Below are 13,469 nucleotides of genomic sequence, written 5' to 3' on the forward strand. Positions count from 1 at the left end.
ATCTTAATAACTAATCATCCTTTTTAGCCAAAATCAATTTATAACCTAAACTTTTCACATTAACTCATAATCATGATATTAACAATTACTTGATCAATCCTTTTCGACAATTCATAAATCTTTATTATCTTTAAAACCCAATTATTATTCATACATACTAGTTATCACATAAAATCATAACTAATTTTAATACTTGATCCAATTTTTAACCTTTAACATCATCATTAATCTTTATCTAGTTTAACATATACTTATTAATACTTAACCAAAATCATACTTCATATTCATAATCTTATCAACTTTTAACACATAAAATCATAAGCTTAATCTTAATACATATATTTATTATCCAATAGATTTAAGTAGGATTTAACTAGGAATTAGAACTACCTCAAAAAGAATGAAATCAAGATGTTGTGATGGTTATGGCACGTCCAGAAAAATAGAAACAAGCAGCAACAACAGCAGGTAATCTCGACCCACTTGGAGTCTTTTGGGTCAGGTTAAACTCGACAGAAACAGCAACAGGTAGCAGCAAGTTTAGCAAGAAATTCCCGATTGTTTTGGACTGAACAGATGGCGGTTTACAGCAGAACTGGAGCAGGAAACAGGAAAGTTTGCAGCAGATTCTTGGTGATCGAATGAAGACTGAATAGAGGTGGGTTTTGTGGAGGTTGTTTGTCGACTGAATTATGGAGGGATAGCAGAATAGAAAGTCGACAGATAGCTGGATATCATTCGACTAATTTGCAGGGTTTATTACGGTGATTCTCCTGAAAATTACGATGGCCTTTATATAGATAGAGTGAGTTTCCTAATTGATCTCAAGTTAATGGTAATCCAAGACTAATTTGAGTTATACTAGGATAAGAAACTTATGGATCAAGTCTAATTCCCTTAATCAAAACTATACAGCCGATATACCTGATTCATATGATCTTATTTATTTATTTTTTTTACGGCTATTTACTTATATTTATGTATTATATATATTTTTCGACATTTATTAATTGATTTATGTATTTTATATTTTTATTATTATTATTATTATTATTATTATTATTATTATTATTATTATTATTATTATTATTATTATTATTATTATTATTATTATTATTATTATTATTATTATTATTATTATTATTATTGAAATTACATTTACTAAAAACATTTTGTTTAATTATTAGTCCCTAACCTTAATAAATTTTTATTTGGTTCCAATTAGGTTACTAGTTTTTAATAGTTATAAGTTGTCACATTTAATATTAATACACATAGTTTATATTATTTATTAAGTACTAGGGTTAGGGTTCATTATATAATATTTAATGGTATTTGGGTTTTATATCATATTAGGGTTTTTAATAATAATTACGATCATTTAATGAAAGTATAAATGTTCGTTTGTCGAAATGGATAACAACCCTAATGATGATGCACAGAATATGACATTGAAACCCTAAGGACAACTTGGTGAATTCGGAAGGGAAAAATGAGGGTTGTTATACATGGTTCGCCATCCTCAACACAAAAGCGAACACGCGCTTAACAACCGAACACCAAAGCACATTCTCATGGCTTGGTAGAAACATTTCCCAAACACTAAGGAATGCTTGGTTGCACCAAGTCTTACGCCCTTCATCCATCAATCCAACGCCACCGTAGGGTAATTTCATTAGGAATGTCACCCATAACAATAATATGCACAACACAATGCATTTAACAAACCCGAACTCATCGGCACATAATAAATAATCAAAGGACATATTCATTAAAACGAAAAGTACCTTAACGTCTTCTCGCCACACCCGTCCCCGCTAACTCGGGACACTCCGACTTGCGATGCCCTTCTCCTTGGCAATTGAAGCACACCGTGCCATCACCCTTTGGCACCGAACAATCCCAAAATTTGTGACCCCTCACGCCACAATTGTAACACCTAGACGCACTAGATACCGATATACCCGTCCGTATACCACCCGTGCTCACACTTGCACCCTTAGTCCTCTTACTTGGAGCACCATACGAATCAACCCTTCTCTTACTTGAAGGTTCACCAACTATCGATTGCGAATGCGATTCGAAACCCCTAGCCACGGCGAATAACTCCGCGAACGAGTTTACTTGACCAAGGCTAATCTTGCTCCGCAAGTCATCATTCAAAGTTCGATAGAAATCTCCTATCAACATACCATCTCTTCCGTTATACTCCGGGCAAAAACGAGCCTTCGCCATAAAGGTCGTCTTAAGAGTATTCAAGTCCATAGAACCTTGTGTGACGATCGCTCCAAATCCATATGGACAATACGTCATTCATTGATTTCATTGCGAGGTATTTGACCTCTATATGATACGTTTTTTAAACATTGCATTCTTTTGAAAAGGCACACCATAAATGAATATTTAAATCAAAGGTTTTCGACATCTGATGATTTCTACATATAGACAATCACCGTAAATAATAGTTTACAATAGTACTTCCGTTGACAATGCAGTCAAAATAAGATACATGGTGATGATTTAGTGAATGCAACGTTTCCTTGATAAGTATGTCATGTAAGACTCCATGCACATAGCTTGTCTAACATATAAGCAACAGCGGAAGACTTCTAGTAAACCTGAGAATAAACATGCTAACAAGTGTCAACACAAAGGTTGGTGAGTTCATAGTTTTATTGTTTCGTATAATCTGTATGTAAAGATGAATAACAAGTTTTCAGTTGTTTCATCCAGAAACGTTTATCAAAATATTCTACGAAATTGAGCACCCTGGTAACTAAACTTAACGTATATATAATTTGTACCCTTTGTATAATCATCTTAATAATACACGCAAACCAATGTGTACGCTTCTCAAATAGCATACGTCCGTTAAAAGGCTAGTGCTCTAGCTCGGACGGGGATATCAAGCCCTATGGATCCATATACTACTACTCGCGCCCACCAGTTCTTATAACTGGCAGTTACTAGTTACCAAAGCTAAGGGATTTTCGGTTCAAACTCAGTGTAGAATTTAGTATGTACTTGTATCCATTGTGTTTAAAATAAAGTGCATGTATTCTCAGCCCAAAAATATATATTGCAAAAGCAATTAAAAAGGGAGCAAATGAAACTCACCTTAGCAGCACATAAAGTTGTTCAGCTTAATGTGACCGAAACTCGGTATATCAAATAATCGTAGATCTCAACCTAGAGAACATATGTTGGTCAATAAATGTCTATCAAGCTAGGTCAGGTCATAGTGTATCACAATCCTAATGCTCGAAATTGACATACAAAAGTTATTTAAAGTTGTTTCAAAAAGTCAATTTTGACAATAGTTCAACAAACGAGACGTACCTTATATAAGGATTCATTTACTCGGTTGGTAATATTCAAAAATTCATTTTATCAATCTCGTAAACAAGTTGTTTAAGTATTAATTGCAGATTCAAAAAGCAATTTCAATTAATGTCAATTATAATTCAGTTGACCATATCTTTTGATTCGTTCCTCGAAACTATTCGATATCTAAATGAAAAGTTATTGATTTTTCGCCAGCTTTCCGAAAACATGTATATCATATACCTTTTACCCGTCATATATGTATTTAATTCGTGATTTATTATAAACTGTTTAACGACGAAATTTAGTATACAAGCATGTATAAATATATATACTCGAGCACTAGACATGTATACACTATTAATTTATAAAAGATAAAATATAAATGCTTACGTATCAATATTGTGATTCAATATTTCAGAAAAGTACGTAGACGTAACGGAGATGATAAACGCTAGGTTAAATATACCCCCGAACATTACCCATAACCTCCTTGACAATAACCCATAATTTCCTTAGTTCTATCCCGCTCGAAAAACCATTTTGAAAGTGATACGCTCAAGACCTCGTCGTAGTATTTTATGTATAATATTAATACTACTAATAATAATAAGATTAATAATAATATTAATCTTAATAATAATAATAATAATAATAATAATAATAATAATAATAATAATAATAATAATAATAATAATAATAATAATAATAATAATAATAATATAAATATAAAAAATAATACAGAGGAATGTGGAAACCAGCTCGAGCTTTTATAGGATTCTGGCCTGCTACAGTACCCCATGCGATCGCATGAGGTTTCAGTGTTTTTGCCATGCGATCGCATGGCCGCCTTATCCTATTTTTGTTTGCTAGTTCGTCGACATCAAATAGTGTACTGTAGCAAATAGTGTTTACTGCAGCAAATAGTGTACTGTAGCAAATCACTGTAGCACTGTAGCACTGTAGCAAAATACGGTTTCACTGTAGCAAATAGTGTTTTACTGTAGCAAATAGTGTTTTACGGTAGGAAAGTCGTTTTTACTTGTATATATATATATATATATATATATATATATATATATATATATATATATATATATATATATATATATATATATATATATATATATAATTGTTCATGAATCGTCGAGAGCAGTCAAATGTAATTTAATACATGAAACAGTTCTAAAATTTTGAAATTCAACTTCATAGACTTTGCTTATCGTGTCGAAAACATTAAATTATTTAAAGATAAAGTTTAAATTTGGTCAGAAATTTCCGGGTCATCACACCTTGTTGCAAATTTCGCGACTCATCACGCAACTTCGTCAAATCAGCTTGCGTCCGGAACTCCTTGAAGAATTCCTTCTTAAAATCGTCCCACTATAACCCCATAAACGATTCACCACCAACAATATCAATTTTACCATCTAACCAATCCTTTGCCCTACCCCGCAACAAGCTAGTAGCGAGTCTTGTTCTCTTCTCGGGAGGGCATTCAATAGTGCGAAAACACCCTTCGACATCCGAGATCCATGTCGTGCTTATCAAAGGATCCGGTTTCCCATCATACATCGGTGGTTTAGTCCTTATGAAGCTCTTATGACAACGCTCCATTTCACTGCTACATCGAAATTCGGAATACTTCCTATCCATTTCTTCTCGTAACGCTCCCAATTCCTCCGCAACGGCGGCCGCAACTCTAGCGTTAAACTCATCGTCGCTCACCTCGATCCCGTTTCTCATCATCATTCTAAAGAATGCAAAACGATTAGACCATGAACGTATAAAACCACACGCACAACACCGCCACATCTTGCTCAACACTCGTTGTACTTCACTTGATAAACACGATTTGCACCTGTAACGATGGTAGCTAGTCATTATTATGCGCACACGCCATATCAACTTGTTAGTACAACGACTGCCTCGCTCGATGATATAAACCAACATAAACAAAAATTCTATGCGATATAATCACACTCAAGAATAATATCACGATACAAGCCACAATCCTAGTTAGTTCGCCTACACGCTAAGGCACTAACCAAATCACCGTCCGACCCGTTCTCCTACAAGTCCCGCAACAAATAAGCACACACAAAAGTCTAAGTCTAGGCATCTATCTCAAGTCGCCTAAATCCCTTAGACCATGCTCTGATACAACTTGAAACGACCCAACCCGTCGTATTCCGGCCCATAAATTTTTTTCTTTTTAACGAAATAATATTTACAACATTTAGGTCCCAATTATGTTTCCAAAAACTTCTTCATTACAATAGTAAGTTTAATCGACTTTAAAACATACATTACATAAGTTGAAATACAAAACGGGCATACAACCCAAGACCCGTTTGACATAACTAAAAGGTAAACCTTGACCCGACTATTTTACTTTTCAACAAAACCGAGCATGCTGATTGGGAATGCTACCCAATCCTAATCAAAAGTCTAAAGCACAATCTTCTAAAGCAACCCGCAAAGCACTAGTCCCCATGCTTACCCAAGCCGCCACCTTGCAAACCTATAAAAAAATAAAGTCAACGAGAGGGTAAGCTAATGCTGAGTGAGTGAGAATATACTACATACATATATATGCATAAAATGGACACGCCACACAATAATAATCAAATAGCACATACCGGAGTCCGAGCATAAAGGCAAGCTAATCTAAGCATACCGTACGATCGCTATATAACAAGCTAATATATCAACAATGTAAGTATATCAACAACGATATGTACAACGCCATTAAGCTACACCCGGAGGATTAGCTACATCACAACAATACGACAATAATATATATATATATATATATATATATATATATATATATATATATATATATATATATATATATATATATATATATATATATATATAACAATGCGTAAACCGCCCAAGGTTAACTCCTTAACCCACTACCAAATGAAGATTGGCCGAAACTACACAAGCCTTAGTAAATCCGCACCACACGTGTCTACTATCTTAAATACCATTACAACATCGAGGTTGTCCGAAACTACACGAGCCTTAGTGAATCCACACCACACGTGACCACTACCTCAATAAGATGACCGAATCTACACGCGTCATCGTGAATCCGCACCACACGTGATCCACCTCTCAAATCAAAACCCACAAGTTCCGGGATTATATAAATCCACATCATCGGGGTTACTAAACCGCAACTCAAATACCAACCCTTCGCCATCGGGGTTATATAAATTACAACTCAATACCAACCCTTCGCCATCGGGGTTATATACATTACAACTCAATACCAACCCTTCGCCACCGGGGTTATATACATTACAACTCAATACCAACCCTTCGCCATCGGGGTTATATAATCCACATCACAAGCCCATGTGATAATGTACACACGAAAGTGTCCACCTCGCCAAAGGTGGTCAACCAAAATGCACAACCGTGCCAATTGGACCTATTACACAAGTCCATCAAATCTACCTATATGTGAAGTGAGCTCTATAGCCGAGGATCACTTCACCCAACCCGCACCCATCCTATACATACATACGCACATAGTATATTGACACTCACCTTGAAATCTTGATGGATGCACAACCAAAATCCGCAATCGCCAATGGAACGTACCAATACCACCAAAATGATGCCGTTGACGAGTAGAACAACTTTAACTCTTGAGACCCGACCCAAAACACTCTTCTTCTTCCCCGATTCAAGCTTTCTCTCATTAAAATGGGTTTCTCACTCTAGGGTTTGAAGAAGGAGGTGAAGTGTGTGAAAAATGAGATAAGGATAGGCTTGGTATCAGTTTTTATGTTCTCAAACCGTCCACATAGTGAAAAGACCAAAACACCCCAAAAGATACCCTTAAAAACGGGTCAAAATGGTCAGATCTGCGACAATGTCGCGTTTCGCGACAACCTGTCGCGCCTCGCGACGACTCAAATGCGACAACATGCACCAGAACGCGATGAAGTAGTCAGGAGGGAGGGTTTTCAGTGTGTCGCGTATCAGTCAATCCCATCGCGATCCGCGATGAACCAAAACGCGATAGAGTGTCTTTAAACGCGGTAGTTTGCCAGTTTGGTCCAATTTTCGACATTTGAATCTTTTACAATCGATCACGGTTAAGGTTAAACCTTCACAAGGTTAAATACGCACGTTTGGAACATGTACGAGGAAAACGAGATGTTACAGCTTGCCTGAGTGGCCGCCGAGTTGCCCAATGAATCACACCACCCGGGTTCAATTCCTGGCTATGCCAAATTGTTCAAAAAGGGAGTGTGACTAGAGGGCGCGCATAAATGCATAATACGCAATTTGCCTGGTACCAGGTCTCGCGCCCGGGGGGTTTGATTACCCGAGGTTTTACCGTCTATGGGGAGCCAATGTGCTCGTTCATAAGAGGGTTTCCTCACTTAACCAAAAAAAATAAAAAATTTACATCCGCTTTACGTCAGCTGTCATACGCAAATACACAGATGTGTTTGATGAGTATTTGTAAATTTCGCAACGAGTGTCACGAAAAACTTCACGAAATTTCATCAGGTGCATAATTGATTTGTATGCAAACGTATACATGAGAGAGCCAACACATCATGACTTGTATGTTTGTACGACGCTCATGAATCACTTCATGAATTTCTGTGAATGCTTGGTATTATTGATTGTATGCAATGAGAATGGGCAAAACGTCTTATTGCCATCTTCTCGAGATGAAGTATAGGCTATCAGAGTAACGAACTTTAGGATACATTATACAAATATTATTAAAATTTATTTATCAAACTTGATGAGTTCTTCCAAGCAAGGCATGTACCAACCACGTTCCACCAACGTGTATTTACAAAAATTTATTTCACATATATACAAAATGATTGAAGTATAGATTTATACACCTACAAAGTGATTGAAGTATACCACATTTCTGTTTATATAGGCAAACGGAGGCGATATTTCTAAGGTCACTCCCTATCGTAACTAAACTATTCATCCTCTTAACCTTCCACATCAGCGCCACATCAACACCAATATTCTATAACTAACTCATAACTAAACACTCCCTATCATGGCTAAAACAATACTCCTCTTAATACACAACGTACAAGCAATAAAGCATCAAGTCCAACAATAAAAAGCCACCGGGACCCACAATTCCTATAACTAACTAAACACATCCGTTAAATCCATGGTGAGTGCGGGTAACTAATGCGGGTAACTAAGCCGTGCCTATGGTTCATTACGGGTAACTACGGGTAATGAGCGGGTAATGACGGATAACTAACCCAAAAAGTTCGTATAGAGTTAAATAATTGTGTGAGCCTCCCTTAATCCAAAATCCTGGCTCCGCCCCTGCTGCTTCCTAAATATGTAGCTTAGATTTTGAGATGCAAAAACGATAATGAAAAGCAACTAGAGGGTCTAGAAATCCGGTCTTCAGGGATGAACTATAATCTAATTACCAAAAATCTGCTTCAAAAACCTGAAGATCACTACCATCTTAAAGAGGAACAAAATATTGTATACAATCTTAACTTCAGCAGGACGGAGACGTTGCCTATCAAGGAATACATTGGAGTCTATATTCGAAATATGTGAAATTTCTGAAAATGCATCAAACTTTTCCCAAAATTCTGTCATACACATTCAACTTTGAAAGTTTATATTGTATGTGTGAAACTTTTAATCATTTTTTTTTTAACAGCAACTTGGGGTCACTCACGGGGGACTAGATCACCCATACGATCATCTCCTGCAGTTATATAACCGCCCCCAACTACTATCTTGGAGGAAAGAAACCGAGACCAATCCGAGGACATAAAACTTACAATCATTGCTATCGTATGTGTCCAATGACATCATTAACTATTACTTTTGCTGATGTGGCATCCTTATAAATTTCTGTCACCAAACCCTGTGCCAGATTCATGGTTTACACATTAAAATTTAAAAGAATTCATAAAATTAAATTTTTGAATTAGAATGTTGTTAGTATTTGATCGATGTGGGCAGACACTAGAAACAGAAGTCGAAAATACATATGTTTCATACCCAAGAGGTCCTTGACAATGTCAATTTCTTCCTAAGAAATTATACCCGTCAACAATAGAATAAAATAGGGAGGAAAAAAGAGGGGTTTCTGTAAAATGGTATGTAAGATAATTGTCTGAAGTCGAACAAGTGTATATTAAAAAGGTACAAAATGATGTTACAAGTAAAATTAACCCATAACATTTTTCCCAAGATTTTTCGCCTAAGTACTCTTTGCATATCCACTTGTTTCGTTAGCAACTGTTTCCCACACATTAGCCATCTTCTCTGCATACCCTGCCTGTAATCATAACCACAATTTTCTAGTTTCATATAATTTGTACTCATGAGAAAAATCACATATCTAACGCTAAACCATTGAGTTGGCAAAACAAGTGGGGTTCAAAATAAAATATCTTTTTTTAGGGTTTCGCACAAATACTATTATGGCAAGGTTTTCTACAAGTTGTGTGTAAAAAATGCTTACCAAACCTATATTATCTCAAATATTATCCGAACGCTACCAACAGTGACTTTAAAGGTGCTATGCATTAATATAGAATTTGGGAGGCTTTCAACTAGTCTGGCCTATACAACGCAAGGTAGAAAAAGACGCGAGACGAAGACGAGTCGGTCAGAATCTTTGGGTAAGTCGAAACAGGGTCGAGACGGACGTTGACTAACATTGACTTTTAAATAAAAATATATAAAATATAAATATTTCAAACATTAATATTTTAAAAATAAATGTTTACAAATAAGATGATGTGGTGTTAGTTTACATAATACGGAGTATATCGGTTATTTATAATGTTTTTTATAAGTTTAAGTGTATTTAATTTATTTATTTATATTCGAGGATAGTATGTAAGACGTTGCTTTTCTTGACAATTTTTTTTAGAAGTGCTAGGGATTTTTATTCACAGTAGAACAAAGCCAGACAAAACGTCAACTTTTGATTGACGTTGACCGACTTTGACTTGACTTTTTAGCAACGACCGTCTAATTACACGTTTATGGGCGAAACGGGACGGGCTAGTCACCAAACCGCCGCATTGGCCGCCACAAACCGCCGTTTGCAACCATGATCTCGCGTGTTCTCTTATTAGCTACTGTAGTTTTCATTTAACATGACCAAATCAACAATTTATAAATAAACGGAATGAATAATCAAATCTACTATGTATACTTAATGAAGATGATCAAATGTACCTGGTTAACAACGAAACCTTTCAACATTCCAAAGAAATCATCATGCCTTTCTTTGTCTAGTCTCTCAAGCTCATTTTTATTATTCTCCTGCATAAGCATTCATAAGTGAATAATTATCAAGAAAATGTGCATCCATTATTAAGTATTCCTCAAAGAACAAGATCACTACAGTAACCAAATTACACAAAACAATAAATCGCAAATAACATAAAACAATAGTCTTGACAGTATCATCAGGGTAAAACAAATCAAAGCACTATTCAATTATTTTCCATTTAACTTAAACTAAGCTACTTAAACATTCTAGTTTATTCAGGTAGGATAAAACAATATTTTCCTAGGCTTATTTATTATAAACAGTACGAACATAAAAATCATAATAAAGTCCTACATACAGTTGTCCGATTTATAAGAATTTTAACCATATTATCACAACTGATAGTTGATATAAAAATTTCAAATACAAGTAGAAAAAAAAAACTATTAAGTAAAAATCTTTACCCTTATGCGCTCATATTCTCTAACTGCACAGTTTTTAGCTTCATCAGTAACCCTCATTGTTTCTTTTAACTCCTCAATTTTTCGAACTCTAGACCTGTCACCACCAAATATTTTGGACGCAGCTGCTTCAAGTTTCTCAATCCTATTACTCAAATTCGCCAGCTCAGATAAAAGAGTCTGTACGGTTAATAAAGCATTTGACCGATCTGCATACGCATTATTCACAGCTAACATCACTCCCAGGTATTCATGAAGCTTATCCTGCATTAAGTTAAGCCAGAAACAGATTTAATATTAACCGAGGCTGAAAGTATAAAACTAATACTGCAATAAACATGTGTGAAAGGACAGTAGATTACCAAATGTCTAACAGTTTGTGCGTTTAACTCCCGATACAATCTGCTGGCTTTAACAGATGAAGTAGCCACATTTTTCATATCTGCAACTCTTACTCTTTGAGATTCAAAGAAAGCTTCCTCTGACTCAAACTTCGTTAGTTTGACAAACGCCAGTCCTAACTGCCCCAACGTCTCTCCAATATCTTGCTGAGCTTTAACAAGCGATTCAGCCTGCAAGATAGTTACTTGTTAGTGTCTTAAACATTGCAGTAGCCAATAAGTAATAACTACATAAAATGAAAGATGAAAAACAACAAACCTGTTGAGACACATTACTCAACTCCATCTCAAAATCCTGCAACTTGTTCCTCTTCTCTAAAAACTCCTTATCCTCTTCCACAACTGGCGGTTTCGTACCACCCCAATCGTTCGTAACCGACTGTCTCAACTCCTTAAACATCCTCAACAAATCCCTCCCACCTTTCGCCGGCTGCGACACATCATTCGGATCCACAGCAGCAGACACAACAGACTCACCAAACAACTGCTTAGGCAACTTCACAGCTCCATCGAGCATTCTTGATGCCACGTCAGTCGTCTTCATCAAAGGCAATTTCCCCTGCACCTGCAAAAACACTCTCAATTCCTCACTTTTTCTAATCACAGGATGCAAAGCTAACTTCCTTAAATACTTTTCTAAAGCCATTCTTCTCTGTTCAACAAACTCCTGTTTTTGCATCACTTGACTCTCAACTACACTTTTATCAGGCCTTAACGGAATAAAATAACCACGGTACGAATCGGATAACCGGTCCGATAACGTCACGACGTCTTTAAAACGTCTCCGAACGCTAAACTCCGTTCCGTTAAACTCCGGTAAGTTCGTCCATGTCGTAATCAAGTACGTCATAAACGTATTTCCGCCAGGCACAAGCGAATTGTTTAGATCCTGATCTTTTTGCGGATCTGTAACAGAAATCTTCAAGTAATCGGAACTAGAAGACGGAGATGACGTCGACACACCGCCGTGACCGTTGATTTGCTTCCCGTGATCACCATCGAACGATCGGAATACTGCATCGGCGTAAGACGGTGGTTCAAGGAACGAATTCAACGAGTTAGGGTTTCGGTTAGGTGATGATGAAGATAATAGCGGATCATCATCGTCAGTCGTAGGTATTTCCGCAAAAGGCAACGGTGAAGATAATGGATGGTGATTATGCTGTTGATTACTGTCGCCGTTAGATCTAGATGACGGAATCTTTTCGTTGCCGTTGCCGTTACCGTTAACGTTATTGTTAGTATCATCATCGTTAAGAACAAGTGATTCCATTTCTTCAGGAGATGCATAGAGTCGGGCTTCTTCAATGCCCTGATTTTCGAATCCCATCATCGATTAATCTTATTGTTTAAGCGACTTGATAAAATTACAGATCAGAAGATTAAATTGAAATTAAAAATTGGCTGAATTGAGGTGCAGTATCACATGTTGAATTGAGATTAAGGATTTGGATTTCAGTTTGCCGGTGACGGAGATCAGTGACGGAGACGGTGGTTGTTCCCGTAGTACACACTTTACGTGGTATGGATTTGGTTGTCTGGTCTATTCTCTTTTTTCTTTTCTATTTTAATTTAAATTAAATAAATTTATTTAATTATTTAATGATAGTTTAGATTATTATTTAATACTCCGTAATATTAAGATATTAAATTTATTTTTATTTGACGTGTACGTGTTGCCAAGTAGATTAGTAAAGATGGGCCCACTCAACTTTGTGTTGCCACGTGAACAACGACAATGTTGGTTAAGAAAACATTTGGAAAAGAGTACCAGAAGTTTATTAACATTTGTGATCTTAATAGACATGAAGTTTTATCAATATCTTTTACCTTTCCAAATTATAAAACTGAACAAGCATCTTTTATATTTGATCGAGTTTTGTGAATTTTCATATGATATAAAACTGCTCAAAAATTGAAACATTTTCTATAGGTAACCAGAGTTTAATAATCAAACATATATCTCTAAGTATGACGAAACACTAAATATATGGCCCGTAGTTATTCAACACA

The 13,469-nt window shown here is 36.0% G+C and overlaps 1 protein-coding gene across 1 annotated transcript; it reads right to left on the reverse strand.

The window, feature by feature from the left end:
- Positions 1-9,333: 9,333 nt before the first annotated feature.
- Positions 9,334-12,972, reverse strand: LOC139861315 (sorting nexin 2A-like). The gene is made up of 5 exons (XM_071849690.1): positions 11,716-12,972; positions 11,418-11,627; positions 11,059-11,319; positions 10,558-10,644; positions 9,334-9,646 (listed from the first exon to the last, which is right to left on the reverse strand). The coding sequence occupies exons 1-5, from the start codon at positions 12,787-12,789 to the stop codon at positions 9,569-9,571; spliced, it is 1,710 nt and encodes a 569-aa protein (XP_071705791.1). The 5' UTR covers positions 12,790-12,972; the 3' UTR covers positions 9,334-9,568.
- Positions 12,973-13,469: the final 497 nt, after the last annotated feature.

The sequence above is a fragment of the Rutidosis leptorrhynchoides genome, chromosome 8, assembly GCF_046630445.1.
Source record: "Rutidosis leptorrhynchoides isolate AG116_Rl617_1_P2 chromosome 8, CSIRO_AGI_Rlap_v1, whole genome shotgun sequence".
Lineage (NCBI taxonomy): Eukaryota > Viridiplantae > Streptophyta > Magnoliopsida > Asterales > Asteraceae > Rutidosis > Rutidosis leptorrhynchoides.